General features: G+C 40.8%; 4 protein-coding genes across 9 annotated transcripts in view; 1 reads left to right on the top strand and 3 right to left on the bottom strand.

Annotated features, from left to right (window-relative positions):
• The window catches only part of lef1 (lymphoid enhancer-binding factor 1), a 41,689-nt gene extending 37,706 nt beyond the window's left edge, over positions 1-3,983 (top strand). For 3 of the 6 annotated variants that reach the window (XM_075463053.1, XM_075463052.1, XM_075463051.1), the window contains exon 10: positions 2,451-3,983. In XM_075463053.1, the coding sequence (XP_075319168.1) occupies positions 2,451-2,530 (80 nt within the window). In that variant the 3' untranslated portion in view covers positions 2,531-3,983. The remainder of the gene's footprint in view (positions 1-2,450) is intronic. The other 3 variants (XM_075463056.1, XM_075463055.1, XM_075463054.1) reach the window with 1 other exon arrangement.
• A 1,421-nt stretch (positions 3,984-5,404) lies between these two features.
• hadh (hydroxyacyl-CoA dehydrogenase) lies at positions 5,405-9,705 on the bottom strand. Its single transcript, XM_075463050.1, has 8 exons — positions 9,533-9,705; positions 8,446-8,574; positions 8,196-8,353; positions 6,996-7,122; positions 6,419-6,508; positions 6,025-6,097; positions 5,798-5,914; positions 5,405-5,717 (listed from the first exon to the last, which is right to left on the bottom strand). The coding sequence occupies exons 1-8, from the start codon at positions 9,647-9,649 to the stop codon at positions 5,599-5,601; spliced, it is 930 nt and encodes a 309-aa protein (XP_075319165.1). The 5' UTR covers positions 9,650-9,705; the 3' UTR covers positions 5,405-5,598.
• A 1,171-nt stretch (positions 9,706-10,876) lies between these two features.
• On the bottom strand, positions 10,877-15,510 carry cyp2u1 (cytochrome P450, family 2, subfamily U, polypeptide 1). The gene is made up of 5 exons (XM_075464421.1): positions 14,954-15,510; positions 13,178-13,828; positions 12,393-12,554; positions 12,093-12,260; positions 10,877-11,985 (listed from the first exon to the last, which is right to left on the bottom strand). Exons 1-5 carry the CDS (start codon positions 15,381-15,383, stop codon positions 11,780-11,782), a joined length of 1,617 nt encoding a protein of 538 aa, XP_075320536.1. The 5' UTR covers positions 15,384-15,510; the 3' UTR covers positions 10,877-11,779.
• A 2,332-nt stretch (positions 15,511-17,842) lies between these two features.
• Positions 17,843-27,904, bottom strand: sgms2a (sphingomyelin synthase 2a). The gene is made up of 6 exons (XM_075463049.1): positions 27,566-27,904; positions 22,915-23,404; positions 21,449-21,566; positions 20,894-21,047; positions 20,471-20,637; positions 17,843-18,591 (listed from the first exon to the last, which is right to left on the bottom strand). The coding sequence occupies exons 2-6, from the start codon at positions 23,361-23,363 to the stop codon at positions 18,406-18,408; spliced, it is 1,074 nt and encodes a 357-aa protein (XP_075319164.1). The 5' UTR covers positions 23,364-23,404; positions 27,566-27,904; the 3' UTR covers positions 17,843-18,405.
• Between the last annotated feature and the right edge of the window lie 73 nt (positions 27,905-27,977).

The raw sequence follows: 27,977 nt of genomic DNA, 5'->3' as shown, positions 1-27,977 counted from the left end.
CGCGAGGCTGTGCCAGTTATCTTAACCTCCCACACTTCAAAAGCTGGGTGAGAGCTCGTCCGACTCCTTCCTCCCTCCCTCCCTCCCTCCCTCCCACCACCATGTAGAGGCAAAGGAATCGGGGGAGCGAGAAAGGAGGGGAGACTAAACCTTTGCTCACCCTCTGAACAGAGGAGCGTTTCATTTCCTGCAAAAAAAAAAAAAAAAAGGGGAAAAAAAATCCAGCCAGCATTCCTGAGCTCAAATGTAGAAGGAGGCTGGGGGGGGGGGGGGGGGGGGGGGGTCAAGTTGCTTCTGAATCCCTGTGTTTGTGTCGGCTGGACCTTGTGAAGCGCTGGCCTTCTGCCCCCTACAACCAACCACCTTTTTTTTTTCTTCTTTTTTTCTTTTTAAAGCTTACGTACACACAAACTCAGGCTCACATTCACACTCACCCGCAGCCCCTTAGGACTCTTCCCCAGGCAGGAAGGCCCGGTGCTTTTCATGTCTGTGGTGGGGGAAGGAAAAATGCTCCCCAGGAAACTGGGTGCAGGGCCGGGCGTGCGGGCCTGCTTTGAGATCCTGGGATGAAAAGAGGGAAGGCGGCGGAGGTAAATAAAAGCGACAGGGGCTCCCTCTTTTTCTCCGAGCGCTGTGTTCCTTTCTGGATCTGCTCCGTGCTGTTCTGGGGGTCAGCTCTCCTCGGGAAAGGTGACCTCTGTCCCAATCTCTTTTATCCACATGTGGTAAAGCAGTCTGCCGGGTGGTGTGTTTATGTGTGTGGTAACTCTTTCAGGAGTTAAGATGCAGCGAGCAGCAGGGCTCGACTGACTTCTCTCCCACAAAAACACACTTGGCTTTGCCACAAGGAGGAAGCAAACTAATACGGTTTCTTTTTCTTTCTTTCTTTCTTTTTTCTGTTTTTTTTTCTTCTTTTTTTCTTTTTAGCCCTCAAAAAAAACATCCATCTTTTTTAGTCGCAGGAGGCATCTACCCACCTCCGTCTCTGCCTCTCCACTTTGATCACAGATTCTATTTGATGTTGTTCGGATCTAAAATAGCTCTCCATGGCTTGTCGATAACTGCAGCTAACTCTGTTATGTTAGCTCAAGCTTCAGATCACGGGAGGAAAAAGAACAGTTTGACAAATGATAGAGGGAGCAGGGCCAGTTTCACGGATGTCCTCTGAGGTGGATTCGGACAAAACTTTCCACTTTGGTGTCACCCTGAACCCAAACTGCAACAGGTCGGATCAGAGCCTACCCGGTTACCTGAACTCTGCTAGTTTAAGGGTTTTAGTTGGGTTTTTTTTAGTTGTTTTTTTTAGAGATTTATCAGAGTTCATTGGCACATCTGTGGGTTACTAAGAGCATCTGCTCTCTCTTGAAGTTACAAATTGTCCATGTGGCACGAAGTAGCTCAAATAGTTTGTTCCAAGGAAGAATATAAATATAAGTGGAAGACATTGATTAAGTTGTCAAGAAACACAGATGTTTTTACTTCATTTCACAAAGTCGGTCTCGGACAGAAAAAGAAGACTGATAGTCTTATGTGGTTGTTCTTTGTGTCGTAGCTTTCAGGACGTGTGACATTATGATGACTTCCACCGACGATCCCGTCAAGCTCTGACAATGCATAGGATCCAGAGTGCCCCTTTAAAGTCCTCACTCAGGCAGTTATTAATCCCATAAAAACTCATCTTATTGTTGAAATGACTTTTCCCTCATTCAGTGAATTGAGGACATTCATGAATATGCTCATCTGCTCCACCCACATCTCCACCTTTCCTGCAGTTGCTAGCGGGTGGTCACTCGGCCAGTTCCGCGACTATCGCCTCCTGGTGGCATTTTCCTACGTGGGACTTTTCTTTTCCACCACCTACAACTCTCCGAATTGCACACTTAAGTGCTCAAGACGGAAAAATGGGTATTTTGGACGAACCCGGAATTTCCTCTTTTTTTGTTGTTTTCACGTCGCCCACCTGCAGCACAAGCTTAAATGTCAACCAGAAGCTACACAATTGGGTGAGAGAGTGAGAGGAGGAATGAGCCGAGAAGGGAGCAGCGCAGCCAGCTGGGTCACAGCAACCCCCATGTTGGACCACATCAAAGCCAGGCCGGCCCACATCCTGTCGCTGACCTGTAACCCCGCTGTAGTTCAGTGCTGCTGCAAAGCCTTCTCTTCAATCAGCTGTGAGACGAAGAACAAAAAAATAAAATAAACCTAATGCTTGATTGTGTAGATGGTAATGACAGATAATCTGTGTCTCTGTGGAGCATGGTGAGACACCTCGCAGTCACTCTGAGTCACCGATGTGTGTCTGCTTCTGGTTTAAATGAATGCAAAGGATGTTACAGTGTGCGCCGTTTTAAAGTGCAGCAGTTTCTTTTTTTCTTTTTCGTCGCAGGCAAATGCATTTATTTCAGTTTTGCGTGATTGAACGTTTTCTTCCTTTTTCTTTTTCTCCTCAGGAGGAAAACGGAACAGTTTCTCCACATGCAAAGCAAAGGCAGCAGCTACGGGCCCTCTGCTCGAGATGGAGGCCTGTTAGATTCCATGAAGACCCTTAAATCTCCAAACTGAAGCCTCCAGTTCTCAGAGGACCCCCCACCCCCCCATCCCTCACCCTAACCTACCTAACCTTAACTCCTTTTCCCCTCAACACAGTCATATGCCACCCCAATCGCCAAAAAAAAAAAAACACTTCACTGTCGGACTCTACTCCCTTCCCAAAGGCGCCTGCTGTAGAGACACTGAACTGAACAAGACAATCATGATTACTAGGTGCACCGTCACGTGACTGTGCCCTCTCCGCCCAGAAAACATCAGTTCAGCATCTGTATTTTTTGTCAGTTTCCTTTTAAATGTCAGCTTTACTGCGATCGGAGGCACTGCACTGAAAAACAGCAGCAATCGTGATGTGCGCACAAACTTCTTCCCCGCACCGCCCAAACACCCCCGACACCTGTCACTAAGTTATTCTAAGTTATTTGTCACCTGTTCCTTTTGTATAGTCCGTTAGGTCGACATTCACTCCCTCAACACACCCCCCACCCCTTTCTCTATCGCTCACTGGATTTTTGAGACCACCCGGGGTTTCACCCGACCGACCAAACACCTCTCTTTTTAGACTGCACTAAGGAAGATGGAGGGATCTCATCTTGTCTAAGAAACGTCCTCAAGACGCCATTTTTGATTTGTTGCTGACCAAGTCGGTGCAAAAAAAAAAAAAGGATCAACATTTTTGATTTGCTTTCAATCTTAGACTGAATATTATTTTGCCTTCCTTTTATCCGTTTCTTTTTGTACCTTGAACCCTCGTTTCGACTTCTTGATGTATATTGTTTTTTTTAAATATCGGTTTTGTTTGTTTTTGTTTGTTTTTTTTAAATATAGTGGTATATATGAAAAATAAGCTTTGGACACAGGAAAGCCATTTTTCTTGTAGAAGCGTCTTGCAGAAAATTGAAACTTAAGGCTTCTTTTGATAACTATTTGTAACAAATAGTGACCTCGAGTCGTGCTCAGATGTAAAATAATGCTCTGTATGTGTACTTTTTAAAAAAAAACTGTCAGGATTTTGTCAATTTTTTCTTGGTATTTTTGCAGGCTACATTAGGACAAAGGCGCGAGTGACAGCTCAGAGGCCTATATTTTATTGTTCTCAAACATGACAAATGAAGCAGATATATATATATTTACCCCAGCACTTGACAGTCTTTCTTTTATTGCAACGGACCTTTGTCTTTTCTCTCTGGTAGCTAATAGTGTGGTCTTTAGCCATGTTGTTTATTCCATGCAAACATCTCTGTAACATTTTGATTTTAATGCTCTATTTTAGTATTACTTGATGAATTCCTTTTTGTTTTTTTTTAATTATCATATTTTGGGTCACTGTCATCTTGGGTGTGTGGCATTTTGCCTCCCAAGTGGTCATATTTGAATCGTTTCGACATGTTTTGTTTTTTTAAAGAAAAATAAAAAGGCACCATTGGCTCATTTGATTGCTTGTAATGATGGAAAGACTCGAGCTCGATGTGCCAGTTGTAAAAGCCTGTGTGTCATCCTTGGAGAATGCGGTTGGGTATCTGTAAGCAGCAGCGACGGGTGGTGATGTAACGCGGGCGAACATTATCTTTGTAGAGAATTCAAAGAGCCTAAAGGCACTCGCAGGTAGTTCACACCTAAAAACGCATAACAAGTCTTGACACAGCATTTCTGCGATAACCTAAAGACAAACTTGCCTCATTAGAGATTTGAAACCATTTGAGATGGATCTTTCTATTCTGTCCCAAACACAAAAACGAAGCCATGAGGTAATAATTACGCTTCCAGTCAAACAACGTGCTGATTAAAGATCCATCTGTTAGAAGTAACTCTGGGAAGGTCTGCATCACATCTCCTAGTTCTGCCTTGTCTTATTACTGATAAAACAGCACCGCCTTGTGTTCATGTTGAGTTAACGGTCCCAAGACGGACAGAGAATGGCCTCTATGTGGTGTACGAGACATGAGGTGCCTAAAAGTTTTACCTCTGTAATGGAAAATATTCACAGAGTGTAAGTTTGAAGGAGCGGCTGTAGTCTGGGAAATTTTTAGAAAGATTCATTGGAACCTGGAAAACAGAAGGCATGAAAGGAAGAAAGTGACATTCTTTAGTCCTTAATGGGAAATCATTCTGTTGCAGCAGTATGAAACAAAGTCATGACAGATCCATCCGTTGCTGTGAAGCTGACAAAGCCTCTGACTGAACACACTTTTTTACTGCAGAGACCCTACGCATGTAAAGCAAAACGGTCTTCCCATCCGAATTCTTGAAGTAAATGGAAAACAAGTTGGAGGGTTTTTTTTACCTTTTTCAGTACTGAACTTCATTCTTCAGACAAAAACTGATGCCATTAGTTTCTTGACTTGTCTTAGCTGTTAAATTGTTATCACAGCATTTATTGTAGCCATAACTATCATTTCTGCACAGTTAAGACCTAAAACATCTTAATGCACTGCAGTCAAAGATCTAGAAGAGAAGCTGCTAAAAGCACAGCCGAATGCATTTTTCTACTCGAGTTGTGAATATGATGGATCTTTTTCCCTCCGGTTTGCCTTTACTCTGGTAAGCCGCAGCGTACCAGCCAACTCATTTTTAAACAGGCTTACTGCCCTCAGACATGCATATCATTTAGTACTCTGAATGCAGCACTTTCTGCACATGCAGTTGGGGGGGGACAAAACAAAACATTGTTTTTTTTATTAGATTACCCAACTTTATGTGAAAATATGGCCAATTTGAATTGAATAAAACATAAAATATTCCACAAGTGTCATTTACACAATCGTTTTGTTGGGATGTTACAGGCAAAGTGTACATTTTACTCCATAGCACTGCCCTGTATCGGCATAGATCATCAGCAGTGAGCATGAAACACCAGTTTTTAGTAAAATCTGTTTAATGACATTTGATTTCAGACATTTGTGTTATTCAGTGTGTATGAATGGATGGATTAAATGGACGTAAGAATACAGACTTGAGAGGGAAAAAGTCGATGAAAGGCACTTTTCTGACTTCTTTCTTTTCAGTTCTTGTTAGAAAGCTTGGTTACTGGAGCTCTGGTTGATCTCGGGACTACTTGTACTTGTAGAATCCCTCTCCTGTCTTTTTGCCATATTTTCCCTCTGCAACCAGCTTGTTCAGCAGTTCACTTGGGGCAAACAGAGGATTTTCAGGTTCTGCTGCACTCCAACCTAAAGATACAGAGAGGGTATTTACACTTCACTCACAGTTGTTCTGTTTCTGTTCACACTTCCACTGCGGCTTTACTCACCATCTATGATGAACTTCATTGTGTCCAGTCCTACATAATCAGAGAGCTCAAAGGGTCCCATGGGATAACCAGCACCGAGTTTCATAGCAACATCAATGTCTTCTTTGGATCCATGACCTGTGGAGGAAGAACAAAAAAAAAAAAAAAAAAAAAAAAAGAACTGAAACCATGCAAATAATATTGAAGAAAACATGAACTGGGGCTGGTAAAATATAAGGTGTACACACCTCTCTCGTACAACCGGAGCGCTTCCGCCATGTAGGGAACAAGCAGGCGATTTACAATGAATCCAGGTGTATCCTGAACAAAGAGAGGTCGGATACCGTGAGTAAAACAGTGATGACATGATGCGAAAACCCTTTTGTGCTTGGGTTCACAAATCACCTGAAGGGCTCCGAGTAGACTCTTTAAGCTACCCCGTCGTCTCTAATGTCAAGACTTCCAAACCGCTCCGACAAGGTCCGTAAAGCCATACAAATTCAGCCACAAAGCTGAATCAAAGCTGTTCCCTCCTTACATTTAACATTTACATTTTGACTACAAGAGCCAGTTGTTCACTGGTCATACCACTGGGGCTCATTTGTGTGGTTTGTAAGGAGTTCAGCTACAGTGAGATTTTACCTTGCAGGACACAGGTGTTTTTCCAAGTGCTTTGCTGAAGTTCAGGAGGGAATCAAACGTCTCCTGGCTTGTTTCAGAGGTTCTGACGACCTGTGGAGGGTTAAATATTTAGTAACTCAAACAGTTAACCCGTTCAAACTCAAAGCAACATATGGGTGGTTTTACCTTTCAAGGCAGATGTGATGAGAGTATCTCATTAAAATTTTCAAGACACATACTTTATGTTTTTTTTTTTATACAAACATAAGGGCAAAGCCAATGATTTGCAATAAAGCTGAAGGTTGAACCTTTTATCTCAACCCTACTTTCTAACAAATCTATGTACCACATGAAACAATGCCTCTCACCAAGATGAGAAACAGAACACAGAGTGATTGGCTGCATAACCAAACAAATTCTCACATACAGGATGCAGTGTCTGTTTGGATCTTCACTATCAGAAGCTTTTAACCACTCCATTTAAGAAAGTTATCTTACAATCAATACATTTATGAGTAATATGCCGTCATGTACAACGCATTCAAAGGTAAATGCATATACATGGTCAGTTTGATCTGTGTTGTAGTTTCTGCCTCACCTCCACCAGTTTCATCATAGGGACGGGGTTGAAGAAGTGAAGGCCACCAAATCTGTCCAGCCTGCTGGTGGAGCTGGCGATGTCGGAGATAGGCAGGGAGGATGTGTTGCTGGCAAAGACGGTGTGTCTACAACAGAAAGAACAGAGAGTCTGTAAATAAGAGATAAAAGTGAATAATTAAGCCTCCCCATTAAGGAGATTGGTACATATGATAAATCTGGGCCTGACAAACCTTTTAGAAAGGTTTTACTTCTGTATAAACATCAGATTTACACAGTCCCAAAGAACCCAACAAAAGCTGACGAGAACATTTTATACTGGCTACTTTATTTGTGCCAAATAAATGATAGTATGTGACCCTTGGCTCTCAGTTTGTGCTGTGACTGTGCAGAAATCACTTGTAACTTAATGTTTCCAGTTGGAGAATTTCAGACTGTACCTCCGTACAGGACAGCTCCCACTCTGGAACGTCGCTGCGTATCCACTGCTGGCGCTTTTGTAACAGTTCTGGATGATTAGGGTCAGGACTTTGGCTTGGCTTTTGCTAAACATTAACTTGACACTTCTTTAACCATTCTTCAGTTGATATTCTAATCCTCTAGAGATTCAATTCAGTCAGTCATCCGGTCATTTTACTCAAGAATTTGCAAGTCTTGGTTCGAAATTCATTGTTCCATCAATGATGGGATGCAGACGTATTGGAACAGGGCCAAATCATGATACTACCACTGCCATTTTTGAGTTTTACAGATAGAATAAGGATCCTAAAGCACTCATTTGTTTCCTATAAAACAATACATGTCCCTTTAAACCCATGAAGTTCTATTTTGATCTCATTCGTCCACAAAACATTTTATCTGGTGTGTCCACATGATGTTTAGTAAATTACGTGCAGCAGAGTCCCACCACAGTTGTTCAGTGTCCGACGGTGGACTTACAAAAAATAAATGTTAGGAGAGGCCTTCAAGTTGACCTGGGACTACTTTTAGGATTTGTGTGGAAATCTGATGAAGTTTCAGGTCAAATTTATAAAGAAATATGGAAAACTCCAAAGGGTTTGCATACTTTAAAGCACAACTGCGCATTGATACAGTCAAGAAACACGTTTGAGAGAACACCCACGCCCCATTTCAATCACAGTAGCGCCTGCTTGGTACGGAACACCTAGGAAGCATCCAAGGCGACAGAGGCCCTGCTTACGCTGGTGCCAGCTTGTCAAGCCGACCAAAGAGATCCTGCTTGATTTTCACATTTTCCACAATGGCTTCCAACACAAGATCTGAGGTCTGAACTGCAGTCTCAGCATCTGATGAGGTCGCCACACTCTGCAGGACTTTCTGGATGAATTCTTCACCTGCCTGAAAAACAAAGAGAACATTCTCCATTGAGACATTTTCACCACTGCCGATTGGGTTGTTTATTTCCCCTCAGTCAATGTACAGCATCTCACCTCTGGCTTATCAGCAAACTTCTTCTTCACCACCCTCTTGAGGCTTCCTTCAATTCCTTTGACCGACTTCTTTAGGATGTCATCGGACGTGTCCACCAGTGTCACCGTGTGTCCAGTTGACGCAGCAACCTACCAGATGCGAACAAGTTCAAAATGACCTACAACTGACCCACTTTGAAACGTATTTAGAGATTATTGACAGGAGACTCAGATCCTAAACCACATGCGGTTTTTCCGACAATAACAATTTAATCCGTCGTTCGCATGGTCACAACCCACTACCTGTGAAAGTGGTGGCATAAGCTTGAAAAATGTACAGGCATCAGAAAATGCTTCAAATCAATACAGCCTTGGACACGTTAGCTTATATTCGTATGCGATGACATGATTGTCTCTCCTGTGCACACGTTTAGGTCATTTACACACTTTAGGGAAGACCCCCTTTTGAATTTAGTACAATCCTACTGCTTCACCTGCTACGCTTTCTGTATGTTTGCGCTGTCAAAATGGTGACACTCGTAATATTGTTTTGGTTGAATCCTGCCCCCTATATGTGTGGCAATAACGTGGGGGGATAAACAAAAAAAAATAGATAAACAATCATTTATCTATTTTTTTTCTGGATATAGTGGCCAAATACACCATCATCATTTAACTCAATATTAAGCACAAATGTACTTCTTTTTTTATTTTACAGTATCAACAAAAACTGCAAATCTACTCACTTTGGAGAGTCTTACTTGCCACAGGTGTAACAAATTGCGTCTAATTAAGTAACTAATTAATTAATTAACAATTTTTTTCCCCCAATATCATTTTAGTGAAATTAAAACTTTTGTCTATAGATGGCTGCAAGCTTTCTCTCAACAACAAGATTACAACAGGCAAGATTAATGTCAAACTTAAATTGACTCCAAACATATCCGTCAAATGACTTCTTCACCCCCCCCCCCCCCACCCTCGGTGTCTGGTTCTAGGTTAGGCACTGGTTATGGGCCACCACAACAGGCGCAGCTTACAGCACCGAACCTGCGGTAAACTTTGTTGTTCCAGACGCGATCCTCTTTGAGTGTATTTGCTCGCTTACTTGTGCAATCCCCGCACCCATCTGTCCACTTCCGATGATGGTAACGTGTTTAATGACGACATTTCTGACAGCCGAGGAAGAGAAACCTCTGCTGAGCTGCTGAGCGTAGAAAGCCATGATCTGCAGATGCCTCCCGACCGAGTGAAGGACACGCTGAACTGGGTGAGCGGTCACGTGACCCCCCCCACCACTTCTTCCTCTTCTCGTCTTCGTTTTACCGCTGTAGGCGTCCAGCTTATTGGTGCGTCACCGCCACCTTCTGTTCGTTTAAGACCCCTGACGGCTTCTCAGAGTTTTTTTTTTTTTTTAAAGGGTTTCTTGTTATTTTGTTTTTCATGATATATATTTTTTTGGAAGTAGGGTTTTGCGTAATTTATGTCAAAATTAGACCCGACCCGACCCGACCGACGGATTCAGCGGGTATAGAAAATGGATGGATGGATGGATGTCAAAATTAGGCTTTTTAAGAAAAGACTGAAGACCATTTTTAAAGCACAGGAGTATTGAGATGTGATTAATTCACATTGAGCAATGAAAATGGTTAAAGGATTTTGAATAGTCAACAGGTAACTTCATTATTACACCCATGGGAGCATAACGAGAAGTATTTTAATTCTGAGTAGCAGGTATATGGGAGCATACAGGGATATTTCATGTTTATGGTTTTTTGGCCACTTTTTAGGGAGAAAGATAAAGAGAGGTGCCAGACATAGCTTATTGTTCTACTCTTAAAAAGTCATGGCAGGCGTTCCATGTAAAGCCATTTTTTCCTACTACATAGCTTACTTTTTGAGAGTTGACTGTGTAAAAGTGTAAAGTACATTATGAGAGATAATCTCCTGCTGAATCTGACTAAATGTCAGGACTATTGAAGTAGTCAATGTGCAGCAGAATCACCCTTTAAAGTTTAAAGGTGAAACTGAAGCTGCGTTTACCTGATTTATAGAAAGTACATTAGGAGGTACAGTGTACATGAATTGAGGATGTTTTAGTAATTGATTACATGTTTGTATCAATTGCAATGAAGCTCACCGGCACTGTGAATATGAGAGAAGGGTGCAGCGTTTACCTCTTACTCGTAGAGCTGAATAATACATATAAAACAGAATGATGTGAAAATAACCAAATAAAGGAGAATCAACATAACGTCGTGTAAAAGAACCCTCTGGGTTGACTCCACCAATCATTGTCAATAAATAAAACGTCAAATATTTGTTTGATTGAATGAAAGTTTTTGTTTTTTTTGGTCACATATCAGAAGATGGAAGGATGAGTGACTGCCAACCGTAATGAAGCAGAGTAATTTAAAATCTACCTGGCAGTGTTTAACTGCTTATTAAAACCAAACTAAATGCAAGCGCAACAATGAACCCCGCTGGTGAAAACTAACACGCCTCTGCGGTGTGTGCATTTCCTCAAAATGAGAATCAGACGTTTATTCGTGTTCAGTAGCAGTGCCTCAGTCTCACACTGGCTTTGCTCATAAAACACAACTGCCATTCTGTTTCATAGACGGAACATTTATCAGCAGCAGTTAACAAGTTTCTTGAACTGGGTTAAGTAGTCCTTCCAATGTTCTTCTTCACATTTCTTTCAATTCTTAGCAGAGCTGCACCAATCAAATCCTAAAAATTGAAAATCGTTCTAAAATAATAAAGCAAAAAAAAAAGAAGCTAAAGACATACAGTACATGACTGAAGGTAATCCTCATTACAATAATCTCTTGTCATTAAAAGGTCTCCAATAAACTTGAGGCATTTAGGGAAATACATTTTAACAGTGTTGAGCAGAAAAATATAAGCTTTACTTCCACAATTATCTTCACAGATATATTTGCTCTTTTTTATACAGTAAATCAGGTCATAAAACTGTGAAATGCCCAACACAGATATTCATTGGATATCTTTTAGAATCAGAGGCCATCTCACATAATACTGACCATGTAAATAAACTGAACGATTAACAAAAGAAAATCGAAAAGAAGTGTGAAAGTTGAATAAATTATTATTATAATCTAATGTGAAAAAAAGATTAAAAACATTAACATCTTACTTTGAACTCATCATTTAAAAAAAAAATTCCTATTGTAAGTAAGTGCTTGAATAATCAGAGAATGACTCCACAAATTATGAAATCTTACCCATACAGAGGAACTCTGGTCAAAAAATATATCTTTGTACAATTAGTTTCTTTCCGGGAGATTCATCTTCGGATTATTTTGCGCTCCTTAATATCAGAGCACCCAGTTTACATCGAATCTGTTTCACCTTCATCGCTGCGAGCACTCACACACACAGTGTAGGGGCAGGGCGCCAGAGTCAGGCCGAAACGGCCTTGCATGGGAGGGGGGGGCTTTCCCTCTGGGAGTCTGAATGTGAAGGCCTGCAGTAAGCTGGTGACCGTCAGGAACAGCTCCATCTTTGCCAGCTGCTCGCCCATGCACACCCTGCGACCTGACGCAACACACAAGTGGAATCATTCAATCTCTGTGCACGGGGGTAAATTCATTCATATATTAATGATTCAGTATAATTGCTCATGTGAGTAAGAAGTGGCCTACCAATCCCAAATGGTATGAAGCACTCTTTCCTGACCAACCTTCCCTCATCGTCCAAGAACCGTGCGGGGTTGAAAGTGTCTGCATCCTCCCACACGGTGGGGTCTCTATGTACAGACCACAGGTTGGGAAAGATAACTGTTCCCTTAGGAATAGTGTAGCCTCTGAACTCTGAAAAAGAAAAAGGAGGGCTTTACATTACCACCATAGATGCCTAACAAAGCTATTAGAGTTGTTTCATTTCCCTGAAATGAATCAGATGTCTGCTGGTTTGCGGAGTGGCAGAGGAGAGTTTTTGGCTACCTATTGTCTCTGAAGCCATGTGAGGAATAGCCAGTGGCACCACCACAGTGAGCCTCTGCACCTCCATGATGGTGGCTTCAGTAAAGGGCAAACGTCCTTTATCAGTCATAGATGGAGCCTGATGTTTTCCCACTACTTCATCAATCTCTGCTTGGACTTTGTCTGGAATAAAAAAGAAAAGTTGGAGAAAAGCATCATTCGATACATCATTCTCATATGAAGAATGAAGTCCTGTTCTTATCACACACAACAAACATTCATGCTGGTTCCAGGGGAACTCTGAGCAAATCACATTTAAATTCAAAGGAATTATAACGTCTTAAAATTGCGATAATAAGTGCATACTTTGACGTGACAGTTTCTGTGGTTGCCAAGCAACGGTTAAACGCAAAGGCGAGCCAGACATGGGCAAGCCTAAAAACTAGGAAGTATAAGAGACATGGGTTCCCGCAGCAGACTCCCAATTCCTTTTTTCACAAATATGGTTTTCAACAATACAGAAAACAGTGTCTGTGAGCTAAAAAATGTGTCGCAATCACCTCTACATCAGCACATTTCCCCCTGCCAGCATCTCAACAATAAACATAGAAGCTCTGAAACGTTATATACTTGCAATTATATCATCAGAAATGATACCGTTGAAAACAAAAAAAATACTACTGGGAATGGATATCATTGGTTGTTATCTTATTTAGTCACCTAAAACCCCAGTGGAACCCAGTGGAAGGGCAATAAAAACTTTAGCAAAGCAAATGAAAAAAAAAATGGACTGCTGCTGTTTTTACCTTGGATGTCGGGGTGCAAAACCATATAGAGCAGAATCCATAAAACTGAATTAGTGGTGGTGTCAGTGCCTGCAATGAACAGGTCCCCTATAATATAAAAGAGATAATCCTCTGTGAAGCTGCTGTCCTGCTCCCCTGCAGCCTGCTGGGCCAACATCTCCATCAAGTACATGTCTGCAAGATCCCTCGGATTGTCAGGATCTAATGTCTCACGGTGATTTGCAATAATCCTCTTGAGGAACACCGTGATGTCTCTCTCCACCTGCCGCAACTCCCTGAAGACCCCAAAAGGCAAATAGTAGAGCAGTGGAATGACATTGATGAGGACTGCGGCGCTGTTCACGCTGATCTCCAGCCCCCGCACCATCAGGTCCAGCATGGTGCGGAACTCGCGGTCCTCGTGATGGAAGCGCTGACCCAGGATCAGCGAGCAGATGACATTTGACACGGCGTTGCTGATCAGTGGCGTCAGGTCCACGCCGGCACCGCCGCACTCGTTATTCAGTCGCAGCAGCTCAGCTTTGATGGTGGCCAGGCCTTGATGGACGCAGGGCTCCAAACTCAACTTTCCCAGGCCAAAGTTTCGGAGAGTGAAGTGGCAGAACCTGCGCTGCTTTCTCCATACTGGTCCATAAGGTGCAAAGACTATCCCTGAAGTTAAACCAGAAAAAGAATAAGAAGGATGGCTCAGGTCAGTCATTCTGCCAGAGAGTGGACCTGCGACATCAGGCTGTTTTCAAGCTTATTTCGGTCAGACTGTACCATACTCATATACCCACACTTAGACTTGTTACAAAGCTACCTTTACTGTCCCCAATCCCCAAATATTTGATACAGTGTTCCCTACACAGGAGGCCAACTTTAACAAAGAATTTGATTTGTTTATCATTGTCAACCTTGATCTATCTGTGAAACACGCAGTGGTAGTATCATGGTTTGCCGCATATGGGATGGAAGAGCTTGCCATCATTGATGGAACAATGGATTCTGAATCATACCAGCAGATACTGAAAGAAAATTTCAGAGCATCTGTCAGTGGACCAAATCCTGAGAGAAAAAAAAGGTTTATGCAGCAGGAGAAAGCGAGCAAGTTATTTACCACAGGATGTTCAAAGAAGAGTAAAGTTAATGTTTTGAAATGGTCACGGAAACGTTCTGGCCTTACTTCTAACACTGTGCTGTGCAGACCAACAGAGGAAAGTTCCTCCGAGCTGCGACCACATACTTCTGTCACTATCAATTCAAATACATAATGTTGGAACAGTGTTTTCAATAAATAAATGTTATTTGTGTTAGCTGCCGTGAATTTTCTGTAAACCTCGCCATTAAAAGAAAAATCTCCTCTTCGCAAAGCCATCACAGCATGCGCGTGTTTATGGTAACAATCCGATTATTAAACTGTTACACAGCAAACCTGAAGGACTCAAAAGTTTCACAAAAGTACTAAGTTTTGCCCTATCAATAACTAGGACAGGACCCCACATCTGAAAAATGTGTCCTAAATCAAAATTCAGTTACCAACATTTGGAAGCATGTTTTTTTTTTATTTCAGTGTAATTGTTTCATTTTTTTTTTAAAACCTTTAATTTCAGCTAAACTTCCCACAGGCCACGGACTGTTGTGTTTGTCCTTCACGGATGGTAAAATCTTCACCTATGCGTCCGCAATGAAGAGAAAACTGAGCGGGCTTAAGCGTATGTATGCTTGTCTGCTCCACTGTTGCAGAATTTGGCGTAGTTTAAAAACGACAACAACCCCCCCAAAACAGCTGCTTACCTTTACGTTTAGTCATTATACTGATGGCAGGGATATCTGGTCTGTCTGAGAACACTTCGGGATGGTTTGAGAGGGCATCTCTTACCACTTCATAGCCATTGAGCACCACAATCAACTGGCTCCCAACGAAGAGACTGTACATGTTACCGTAGACTTTGGCTTGAAACGTTAGCGCATCCATGACGCTTATGTTGGTGTTGTGTGACTGCTCTCCAAATCTCCTCCTAATAAAAGAAGGGATGAGAAAGCCGCCGAAGTTGCCGAAGATTGGCCATGGCCTCGGACCTGGAGGGATATTCTTATATACGTCCCGCTGCTTCTGATAAAAGAGTACCACATGATACACCAAGAAAAACACAATTAAAGACACTATGTTTGAAGGTGACGGTACAAAGCTGCTCAGATGTCCCAACCATGACAGTAAAACCATGGTGCAAGATTTAAAATAAACGGAGCTCAGTCAAGTGCCAAAATTGAAAACGCATCTCTCGTTCTACACCACCACGACAGCACTAGTTGACATTATGTTTTAGAGCCGAATTCACGCTCTTCCTGTGTTGTTGTGAAACGGCAATAGTCAACGTGATATCCGTTACTGACTTCCTATTGGCTGACGGTGCTCTACTCTGCTCTGATTGGTGCGCTTAGACAAGGAGTAGTCCAAATTTAGTACCCTCATTTTTGTCTTGCAGGCTACATCTCTTATTATTCGGTACAGTGTAATTCAGGTAAATTGAATTGAGAGGCTTGAGTGAAAAGGCACCATGATTTTTTTTTTAATTGAATAAATTGATTTATTGATGGTCAGCTCAATAATTACAAATGCTTAACAGATTAGTCACAAACAATTAAAGGAATAAGAACAAATTTTGAGTTGCCAGATTTGATAAAGTCATCCTTTATTGTGACTCTTGCTGGTCTTTTCAGCAAGGTTTTCATGCATTGAATCTGTGATATGTTCAGAGAATATAAACCCAGCAGAGCTCTTAGATCCAAGGACTCAGGTCAGCTGGTCCAGTCCAGACTAAACATGGAGAAGCAGCATTTAGCTGTTATGCTGCAAACAAGTGGAACAAACTGCCAGTGGAGATTAAACTTTCACCAAATGTAGACATTTTTAAATCCAGGTTAAAGACATTTCTTTTCTCATGTGTCTATGCATGAAATATCTTTTAACTTATCTAGACTGTTGCCTGTTTTTAAATTAATTTAAATGATTTTATTTGTTTCTCTTTATATTCTTTTATGTATTTTTAATGCTTCTTGCACTCCCTGCTGCAATGCTTTTATTTTATGTAAAGCACTTTGAACTGTTTGTACATGAAATGTGCTATATAAATAAATTTGATTTGATTTGATTTGATTTGAATATAACTCTCTGACTCCCTACCGGCAGTCTGTGTGCAGACCAAGTCTGTTTTAGATTAAACAGTACTGAGGGTGCTGTAGCACAAGAGGTAGAATGGCTGTCCTTCTATCACAAGGATCAATCCCTTACTTCCACAGTTCACATGTTGAAGTGTCCTTCAGATACTGAGGTGTAGATTGGCCCTGAATTTTTTCCTTGCTTTGCAAAAAAAAAAAAGCATCTGCTAAATATATGTAATATCATGTCGTGAGAGAAGCGATCTAATATTAGATCATTTCTGGCAAATAGATGCAAGATATCTGGAAAAATTATTTCATAAAGTTAATATGAACGTGGCAGAACCTGTGATATTTTCAACGTTTAAAACTGCAGGAAAGTAACTTTTTACAATGACTCAAAGTTGGAAACACTTCTGAAACCAAACCATATTTATAACTGCAATATAGGAAGAAAAACACAATGCCATGCTGTTTCCAAAAGATTCTTTGGAAAAAACGATGACATGATGCATGAGATTTCCTTGAGATAAAAAGACCTTTTTATCTTGAAAATGTGATCGCTCTGGTATTTGGATAGTTTTCTTTTTTTTCCACTTGCCAATGTTAACAGGATGGCTTGTATAAACATCATAACTATGCATATTTCTTAAAGGGATAGTTGTTTATCTATTTATCTATTTCAGGTGAGGTTGTGAGAAGTATGTACGTGCAGTGACCCTGAAGTGCAAAACAACAGAATGTGCTACAACAGTAGCAGCAACACTGGTGCTCTTTGGGTGCATTTGCATTGTAAATGCATATCAAAGGCTAATGTAAGCTGTGTAAAAATCCATAATGTTGCACTGCTGCTATGATTTTATGAGGTTTGTTTCAGATGGTAAATGTTTGTTCTTCCCCTGGTCTCCATTTCGAGTAGCTTCTACCTTAACTTCCCAGTGAGAATTCCTGTTTCTCCAAGCTGAGAACGCTCTGAATGCAATCTGCAGGTAACTTACTCAGCATGGGTACATGCATGGTAGAGTCAGGCTACGGTTACAACTTGCCTTGACCATTTGACCTCATTATTTGGGTGTATCAGTCAATTTTGTAGAAGCTTTGTTACGTAATATTTCAGGCCAACTAATATGTATACATGTATTTCAAAGTCCGATTTTTGTCTAACTAACACTGATTCGTTTTAATGCTTTATAAATGTGCTTACTGGCTATTCATAAGTATTTCACGCAAAGCTACTTCAAAAAGTCCCTAAAATGGAGAAATGTGCATACTTTTCTATAACAGCCTGAACAGGACTATATTAAAGATGCACATTAAGCATTTAACTAGATTACACAGCATTCTGCATTGCTATTTCTACTGTAATGGTACTTCAATATATGCACCTCTGACTTAAATTTAATTTGAATTAAAATTTATCCTATGGGTAAGTGAGTTTATAACACAACAATTTGGTCTAATTAATAAATAAATTGAATTAAAGCGGCACACTTCAACCTTGTATGGCTAAAGTTTAATACAGCGGTACAATGTTGAGACTACAGCTTGGATATACAGACTCACGGCTACGAAAATGAATACAAAATGATGATTGATAATAAAGCACATATAAAAATACACTACGACTGATAATGGCAGCTTTGGTAAACCTACAGATGTTTAACACACTAAGGCACCTTGTGACTTAAGTACACTGATATCAAATCGAGGAAACATCATCAAAACACATAGTATGAAGGAGTTATGCACGCACATCCAAAATCAATGTCAAGTACTGCAACAAACCTGCAAGTATTCTACAAAACAAATAAAGAGGATGAAAAAAATCTATCCATCAAGGGTGGAACTCACTAGTGTCACATACAAGTTTCATTCACAAAAAGTGACAGCTTGAAGGACTTCTTTTCATAAATAAATCACAGTGGCAAAATACAGAGACATAATGATTATCCTAGTTTTGCTAAAACATTTCCTTTCACAACTATGCATTTGGTACGCTTTTGGTTCCTGCCCAGGGGACAATACCGAATGAATGAATACCACTACAGTGGATTGTCCGGCAGCACTGCTGAAGCCTCGGGGTCATGTCACTCCTCTCTTGTGCTTTGTACCATGGCGTACTTCTTGCAGGGGCTTTTCAGGCAGGCAGGAGGCCAGGTGATGGGAAAACTGTACGAGCACGGCACAGAGGTTTGAACATTCCTCTCCAAGAAGTTGAACAGAGGGTTCCACCAGGTATTGGTGAGGTAGTTATTGGGCGAACACTTCAGGGTCTGTCGAGAAAAAAGATTACATTACATTACGGTAATTTTGCAGACGCTTTTATCCAAAGCGACTTACAATAAGTGTGTTCCACATCGGTAGGCAAAAGAACTTCAGGTCACAAGAAATCATAAGTGCATTTCCTTCCAAAACCAAGCAGCTAAGAGCATAACTAGTGATAGAGTAAGTGCAGTAAGTTAGGTACCTAGACAAATGGGAAGACAATTTAGAAAACAAAGACAATTTAGGAAACAAATAAGTGTGTAGGAAGCTAGGACGAAACAGGTGATGTCCTAAGAGGGCGGATCTGGGTAGTGTTTCCTGTTTTCAGCCTGCGGCGAAAGATGGGCAGCGACTCAGCTGTCCTGACATCAGTCAGGACAAAAGAGAAGATAAAAGAGTAGAATCCTTGAACTGAAAATGAAGATGGTACAAACACAACCTAGTAAATGTTAAAACTGCGTGAACTTTCGGTGCATTTAATTGAAAACTCTTTTGGATTTAACGCCAACAGCAAGTTTAAAAAATATTGGGAGCGGGGCAAAAAAAACAGAATCACTGGAAAAGTTGTGTGATAAAACAAACAAACATGCAACTAATTCGGTAAAGCATGTTTTAATACGCATTTGGAGTCTTTCAGACACAAAGATTGGGATAGGCTCATCATTCTGTGTAAAGCTGATGAAAAATATTTCAGCAATTCAAGGATAATATACTTAGTGTGGGGTTGCACAGAATTTTGGGACGCAAGGGCCAAGGTTGAAAAACTCTATGAGTCTGAGTGGGACTTGGGTGGCGGTAGCACAGGAGGGAGAGCAGTAACCTGGGTCCCGGTATGAAGATGTAAAAGTCATGCTATGGGGGTGCAATAGTGCACATGGCGTGAATAACCTGCACATCTGCGATGCACTTGTAATCCTGAACAATATTTAATTGTTTTGGAGCTGCATTACAGTCTACTTTTATTGAGACATCTTTAATGCTTGGCAATTAAAGATGCTAATCTTTATTAGCATCTTTAATTGCAATTAGCATTGCAATGGAGAGGCAATGCTTAGCAAGATCATGTCAAACCACATGTTGCACATATCACTACACCAGGACAAGAGTCCAGGTGCTAAACTGACATGCCTACTGTCCAGACCCCATCAACCGCTGAAAACATACAAAAACTAAAACACAACAGAGTATTTTCACTGTATGTCCACTCTGATAACACTGAGATAACACTGAGATGCTGTTACCATTCGTCAGGCATGGACTGGACATTTCACTTTCAAAATCACATCAACTGGTCTCCTCAGTTCTCAAAGGTTTTCAGTGTTGGTTTAAAAAAAAAAATGCCCTTAATGTTGCTGGCATCAAATTCAAAATAAGCATGTGTTCTTTTGGAGGGAAAAAAAAGGAAAAAGAAAGCACATAAAGCTGAAATCACAGGTCAACTGAACGTGGATATTTTCATAATTTCCGACTGTAACCTTAGATTTCAACATGAAGCAGTCCCACATAAACTGTTTATTTATAATATGCCCACTAGAGGGGGCAATTCAACATTTTGATGGCAATGACAGGCAATTACTCCAAGAATTTAGTACATAATCGCAATTTACAAATTATTTTCCTTTCAACATAAATGGTAATAAAAAGCATGTAATTTTCTGGTACACTTTATTTTAAACCAGTAGAAAAACATTTTTAAACTCCCTCTTTGATTCAAACCCCTAGAATAAATGAGCCGTGTGTCTGTAGGCAAACAGTAAAGCCTTTCATGCATAATTATTCATATACAGTACATAACTGTGAGTATTCAGCGCTGCATACTCTCATTTACCAACGTACACACACACAGACCATATAACAGCCACCAAGTGTTCCACTCGGTTTCCTGACCTGTAAGTTGGCCATAGTATGGTACCACCAGAACAGACGGGAGGTGATGAAATAAGCCACGACCACGTCCACACTGTAGTGCTCATGTGCCACCAAGATGCAGACCACACCCACAGCACTCAGCAGCCAACACATGAGATGGTACCACCAAAACGACCGCGGCGAGTCTTGAGGAAGAGGGATGGAAAGAGTGCTGTCAGTTTTTATAACGTTCGTTTTGTGGTTTGTTCTTCCACATCTTCAATTTAAAAAGAAAAGTGAAAATAAACATAACATTTTATTGTTTGTGGCTTCATAATACGACAATTGGGGCAATATCGAATGGCAATGGAAGCGCACAGTGTACTTCATGAATTGTTCATGCCAGAATTTCATGAATTATTCCACACAATCAAACAAACAAGCATTCTTTTGAGTACTCACACTCCTTGATGAATAGGTAGGTGAGGGTGAGCATCACTGTATGTCCACTGTAGAGGAAGTCTCCGCACAGCAGATGGGAGTTTGTCATGGAAAGGCCTCCGCCTGAAATCAGCCGCAGAATTCGCTGGATTTTTGCCTGGGAGTCTCCATAAAGCTGATAGATGAGAAGAGTTGGTATTTGATTATCAAAACAATTGCCTAGTGAAGCAGATGCTTGACATTCCCGACTCCGCTGGTTACTCATAGTGCTGACATGACAGCAGGAAATTAGTGGACAACAAAGGCTTCAGCAGCATCTTCAACTGCATACTATATAAAAAAAAAAGCAGAGATAAAATCTTGCTATTGAACCACCTGACCCCTGATCCTTTTGATCTGGACTCAGCCCAGCAAACAGCTGCCAGGAACACATGTTTTCATCAGACACTGTTGTACATCAATATCACCGCTGCACCCCAGGCAGTGAAAGCTGACATGGTTTCTTTTGCGTGGCTGCGCCCAACAATTCCTGGAAACTGAAAGATACTGCTTCTCTGATGTTTTGTTGCCACTCACCTTAGGAGCGCACGTCATGTGCATGCCAGGCACAGGCAAAGTGGTGATGTACATAGTGACACATCGGTACAAGTACAGGGTTCCGATGAGGAAGAGAAAACGTCTGCATGCTATTGACCTGCAGATAGAAAGGACACGGTCACAGTGGAGTAACAAATGGGCTGTTAATGCAGCCTCTTGAGTATTTCTATAATCCTTACATCACATAGTCCTAATATGGCAGATTTCCATCGTGGTTTATAAGGTATACTCCATCTACACAAAGGGCAAACATCATCTCAAATCTACAAAGAGATGCACTTGCTCAACGTGTTGCCAAATTTCAGCCAGTTCACTGAATTAGGTTTTATCAATCAAATCACACAATTAGAATGACAAAAGCCCTTGTAGCATGCTGTCACAAAATCGCACTCGACTTGAGAATGACCAGATGTGGAAGACTTTATGACAACAGTTGAAAAGAAAAATCATTTTCCAGCTATATTAAAATGGTGTGTGTCTGATTTTATCATTGGGTCTAAAGAGTACAAACTGCTCTCTAGAGGTTTTATATTGAATAGTCATACAGAGAAGTTGCCTGAGCTGACTTTTCTGTTAAGACCTCTCTGCATGACTCTGTGTAGAGAAGACAGAACGATTTCATCATTGACTGCTAAATAACTAGTTGAATAAACACATTAAATATATTCAACTTATTTGAAAGGATAACCAGAGCGTTGACAAGTCTATGACACATACATCATGTACATAATAATAAGTTATTAACTGGCTAGCGTTACATTCACTAGCAAAACAAACCTGAAGAGATATCTCTATAAAAGCCACAAAAAATAAATGTGAATGAGTCAAGTTTACTTTGAGTGATCTGAAGCGAATAACCAAGGCTCTAGAGTGTTGCCACAAGGTGAAAGTATAGGCTATGTTGCTAGTGGTTGTAATTCAGTAAAAGAAGGAGTTGACCAAACTGGAAACAAAAAAAACTGAGGTGGATGTCCACAAGAAGAAAACAGAAAAAGCTATTATTCATGAATTACTTAAATCTCTGGGAATATCTTTGGAGTATTATATCTGGGAAGATGTGAGACAGTCACGCTGGTCAGTCAAGTGATTTTATTGTTTGCCAGTTCAGACCAGAAACAGCTGGTGAGTCACGTCAGCTTCATCTTCAGCAGATCAGACACAAATTCCCAAAGTTATTTCCATTCCCAATAATGTGCATCAGGTCTTCTTCCAAACAGGCAAAAGCCACCTCAACCAAACATGAAAAACTTTTGCACATTAGTGGAGGCATTTTTTCATTTTGACCATAACATTAATCTTCTCCTACTGTAAACTTACAAATGTGAATCAAATACAGCAATGAAAACCAGGCTATTCATACCACAAAAATCCCAGAATATCACTAGGCCTATCTTGAAAGCTGACAGAAAACCAGCATGCAGCAGACAGCACAGTTAAGTTCTTACTTGTATTTAAAGAAGAACAACTGGATCATCCAAATGACCAGCAGCACCATGCCATTGATCTCCGTTACTGTAAAGGCCCACTGGACCCTGTCAATATAGTCAAAAAACTTATCAGGAAGGGGCGGGCTGTTCTCTTTGGGAGGGACCCTCTCATGCACAATTGTGATGACGACCGTTGTAAGGACCAAGTTAAAGGCAGCATAAAAGAAAGCAATCACTGTCTTCCACCACTCCGTGGGCAGACGGTTGACTTTGGACTCTGGCACAGGGATCTTCACATAGTCATTATGCCTGCTTATGCCTTTCCGAAAACCCCTTTTCGTATCTTCAACACCCGGAGTGTGGACCGGACAGGATTTACTGGTGCTGGGCACAGCACTGCCCTCCATTCCAGGATTCTGATTATCAGCGGCCGATTCTCTGGCGTTCACAAGCTCCTGTGAAGCCATGGGTGCCTGCACTGTCCCCCCACAGGAGTGAAGCTTTTTAGCTGTCAAGAGAGGAAAAAAAAGAGGTTGAAACAGACAAACTCTTAGGGTGTGGAAAAGAGATGCACGTGACCTGGTTGCATTGAATATGTCAAATCGCCACAATGAGAAACAGGGAGAAGATTAACTATGGTTTATCCTTACTTTACTTACACTCTATTTTCAGGAAAAGCAACTCAAGAATTTGAGGTTTTGTTGATGCAATAATGGCCACGAGGCCCACTCAGAACTAAAAAGCTATTTCTGTGTTTACAGCACCCAGCTGTTTTGGATGTGGTTGTATAAATGAATTCTGTGAAATATACTTTTATCCTTTTACAGGACATTACTTTAGGACAGCAGCTGCAGATAGGCACTCAAGCCGTTTCCATGGCCAAACGATATCTGTAAACCAATCTATGAAACTATTGTTGGAAGCTGGAGGTCCTGATGGCGTTGAGAAGAGTCGAACATAAGCATGTGAAATGTTTATTGTGGAACTATTGCCAGTTAATGACACTAAAGTGCACAATAGCAATGGAGATTTTCATTGTTTCACATCAAAAAGTACTTTAGTACCTTTAACAGCTCCATTAATGGATTGAGGGATTCTGATATCAACACTGAAATGCATCACAATATATGTCCTCTGGGACTCGCACAGAATGCTGTTTACTAGCAGAGCAACATAGGGCATGCCTGGATGCAAGAAAGCTGCTGAATGGATTTTCTCTTCATCAATTTTCGGGGAAAATATAACAGCGTGGATATAATCCAAGTAGAATGCACTCTGACTCACACACAGCTGATTCAGTTTCTGTTATGCAACTGATAGTTGGGTACAGAACACAAAGTCTGACAGACTTTAAGAGCTCATAATGTATGTTAATACTGACCATGATGGCCAATTAGATCAGCAAGAGCAAGTAAACAGTATAAGCCAATTACAATGCCATGTCTCAGTGGGTCTCTGTTACATCTCTGTGGTGAGTTACACTGCAAGTTGTAAATGTCAAGGATATTCAAAGGGATACACTATTGCTATTCTACAATGGAGTTTGCTTTGAGCGAGTGAAATACAGCCGTTTCTGGTGTCAACATCAAGTGCTTATACTACAGTATAAGCTCACCATCTTTTATTAAACCAGCTACACGAGGACACTGGTTAGAAAATGGAAATATATAGTATTAAGAATGTTTTATTATCACTGCTGTCCGTTCTCTGATTACCGTCTCTTTCATTTTTTATGCTCCGATTTTAAGCTTTAGAACAAGTTCCACTCTAATTCGTGTTCGATATTTCCTATTAATGGTCCACACTGTGATAGATTAGTGAGGGATTCAGTAGGAAGAAGATGAGAATGTTCATTGCGAGATTGCCCCATATATACAATTCTGTGGGAGGTTAGCAGAATGCCTCCATCAGACTCGTTTTCCCTCCTCCCTAGTGTACAGTGCGCAGAATTTTCCCACCGAACGGAGCGCCGAGCCTTCTGAAGGGATGGGTGGTGATGGAAAACTGGCAGAAAAGCCTATTCAACATGGTCACAGACTGTTGTAATGGATAACTTGGCTACTTCCACTCATCCAGGCTATTTCAAGAGACAGTCCACCAGCTACTTTCAGGGCTGTATTTTACTCTCGAAGAGCCAGGGTTTTCACTCCACTTTGGGGCTTTCATAATAACATGTTGCCCTCATTGGCCCTTCATTTTCATCTTTGCAACACGTCTTCATCAAAAGAAGCGTTTAAAAATAAGTCACATTAGAAGTGTTCCCGCCCTCTACCAACTATAACAGCCAAAGATGATACTATACTCTTCAGCATAACTCCTTTTGTGGTGTTGGTTTTGTGCGTTTGTTTTTTCTTATGACTAAATGTTTTATTTATGATAAAAATGCAAGCCTCACCAAAGAGGAAGTTAACATAAGTTTGTATACTCGTAAACTACATCTTAAGGCTTTTGATAAAAATAATTTATATAGAAGGTGTTCATAATAATACTTCTTACATTACTTATTCTACTACCTACTACTAATACTACTAAGGATAATAATTGTATACTTGTATTCATTTTATACACAAATTATATTACAAAGTATATATGTTTGTATATTGCATACTTTGTATACTTGTACACAACATTCTATGGCTTTTAATAGACGTGAATATAGTGTGTTCATACTTCTACTACGACTACTACTACTAATGATGATAATTGTACTACAATAATATAGTAGTTGCACTGGGCCGGTAGAGGAGGATCCAATGCAGTTCTGCAGTAAAAGAGTCAAGACTGGACTCGGAAAAAACATAAAAGCATATTCAAGTACTTCAAGAGTATATCTTTAAGCGTTAGTAAAATGACTTATTAAAGAGAAAAAAACAAGTCCAAGTGTTTATTGTTGTAAAGTGTGTATCTTATATGGATGAATAGTTCATTATAATGATAAATGAATGCGTGGGCAGGGCTTTGTTGTACCTGGTTCCTGTGAAACAAACTGTGATAACTTTTCGATGTTTGTTTGATATGAAAAAAATACAATAAGCTCCTCGAACTTATTGCGTCTGAGGTATCTAAACTTTTTTTATTTCCAGAGTGAAAATAAATACCTTTACGTGTCTAGATATGGTGTAATAAAGGATCAATTTGACAAAACATAAAGAAAGATAAACCAACCAAAACACGACTAAGTTAGTAGCACTGGAAATCAAGAGTTTTTTTTGAGAACTCTTGAGAACTTTCTATATTTCTGCATAAACATGACTTAGAGTTCCTAAAAGAAGATTGGGGGAAATTCCAAAAGAAGATAAAGAGATTGGACCAATATTTCACATCTGTGAGTTACAAAAGCATGTGAATCTCTGAGATTAGCAGTTCATTTAAAGGGGAAATTACAGTTGGGGATTCTCGGTCAAGCACACCACAATAGTGTGAAAATAGGCTCCCTGCTTTGTATACAAAACTGGGATCTGTTCAAATTTGAGGTCCGCAATACATTGGAGGAAATGTATGGACTCCACCGATCCATATTCAGACAGTCTGAGTACAAATTAAGGAAATTAAAGAACACTGTTACCGCAAGGTGTGTGTAAGTCTGCAAGGTCACAAAGGAACACAGTAACTTTGAAAAAACTAAAGGGCTTTCTCACACTGGTCATTATTAATGATCGTGGGTCCATCATCAGGAGAACAATAAATGACACAGCTACAAAATGAAAGCCCAAAGTAGAATCACTGCCTGTGTGCAGGTTGCTAAAGAAACTTTCCTGAGTTCGTGTTCCCTGCTAAATTCAAGACATAACGTTAGTTTAACATCTGGAGCTGTTAATAAAAACAAATCTTTTGCTGTAAGGTCAAAGTTTTTTTGTGTGTGTGTTCTAATCGTCAAAAGACATCAATTTCAAACAGCACGAGCAAAAATAGTCTCGCTGTGCCTGGACCCAGCCCTACTTTTCTGGGTTCCTTTAACCACATGTGGGGTGGAAACTGGCAAGTTAAGTCAGACTCAGGGCAGGATGCCTCTTTATATTATAGGGCGGCAGTCCGACACATGTGATGCGTGCACCACAGCCAGTTTTGAAGTTTACTTTAGGGGTGTAGCACAATGGCCCCACACAGTGTTAAACAGTAGGTTCCATATTTGAGGCAACAGGGTGGGGCAACAGGTCATTACATGTCCTCTCATTAAAGCCCTCTAATTTCCATCACAGCTATTAACTGCATGCAACTGAATCGTCTTAATTGCATAAAAGCAAAATTCTGGTGTTCCACGAGCATGCACGGTCTCTCTCTCTCTCTCTCTCTTTTTTTTTTAGTATATTTCATTAAGAAATAAAGCTCAGCTTTTGCATTGCAACAGCCCCATCGTTTTCCCCATCCCATCATAAACAAACAACTCAGCCATAAGGAACAAGAGAATGAAACTTCCCACATCAACTCCACACCGCACAATAACATTCACAGATGTTTACCACAATTCACATCTATAGCGTATTTCTGTATTTGTGAGCATGACTGATGAAAAAGTTCAAAAACAGTCAGGTCGTTTTCACGATTCTATTAAGCATCTGACGTCACTGCCACAGCTGCAGTTTTCATCATATGTAACACGACTTATAGGCCTCGAGATGACAAGATAGAAGCATTTAGATCACATGTTGCACAGAATGTAGCATCTTACCTGTCTTGCTCGGGCCTCCTCGCTGCTCTTCCTGGAGTTGCAGCTCCTTGAATCCCCGATGCTGCTGCACCCGGTCTGCTGTCTGCACCTCACAGGCTGGGCTCTTACATTGCACGACACTGCCGCTCGCGTTTGATGAGGCGCTCCTCCCTGCAGCCCCACATTTTCTCAGACCCAGCCCAGACCCCGACTCGGTACAGAACCAGCCTCCTGCCTCACGTCCCCTTTAATCTAAGAGTCAAACTGCCCTGTAATCACCGCCTGGATCCTCCTGTAACTGCGCTTGATTAATGTAGTTCTTCTTACTGAAGCCTTCCAGCTGTGCGGCATTCTGTGAGCTACGCAGTTATCATAGATAGGAGAATTATTCTATTTTTCTTATTTTATTTATTTATTTCTCATCTTTTTTTGT

The sequence above is a fragment of the Odontesthes bonariensis genome, chromosome 4, assembly GCF_027942865.1.
Source record: "Odontesthes bonariensis isolate fOdoBon6 chromosome 4, fOdoBon6.hap1, whole genome shotgun sequence".
NCBI lineage: Eukaryota > Metazoa > Chordata > Actinopteri > Atheriniformes > Atherinopsidae > Odontesthes > Odontesthes bonariensis.
This window is presented reverse-complemented; position numbering and strand designations above follow the sequence as displayed.

Coding starts and splice junctions, on each gene's coding strand:
- hadh (XM_075463050.1), bottom strand. CDS start 9,649: ATGGCTTTCTACGCTCAGCAGCTCAGCAGAGGTTTCTCTTCCTCGGCT. Junction 8,575..9,532: donor TGGGTGCGGGGATTGCACAA/GTAAGCGAGCAA, acceptor CGCATCTGGTAG/GTTGCTGCGTCAACTGGACA. Junction 8,354..8,445: donor AGTTTGCTGATAAGCCAGAG/GTGAGATGCTGT, acceptor TTTGTTTTTCAG/GCAGGTGAAGAATTCATCCA.
- cyp2u1 (XM_075464421.1), bottom strand. CDS start 15,383: ATGGTTTTACTGTCATGGTTGGGACATCTGAGCAGCTTTGTACCGTCA. Junction 12,261..12,392: donor CATGGCTTCAGAGACAATAG/GTAGCCAAAAAC, acceptor TTTCTTTTTCAG/AGTTCAGAGGCTACACTATT. Junction 11,986..12,092: donor CTTCATACCATTTGGGATTG/GTAGGCCACTTC, acceptor GTGTTGCGTCAG/GTCGCAGGGTGTGCATGGGC.
- sgms2a (XM_075463049.1), bottom strand. CDS start 23,363: ATGGCTTCACAGGAGCTTGTGAACGCCAGAGAATCGGCCGCTGATAAT. Junction 21,048..21,448: donor ACATGACGTGCGCTCCTAAG/GTGAGTGGCAAC, acceptor CTCATCTATCAG/CTTTATGGAGACTCCCAGGC. Junction 20,638..20,893: donor CTACCTATTCATCAAGGAGT/GTGAGTACTCAA, acceptor CTCTTCCTCAAG/ACTCGCCGCGGTCGTTTTGG.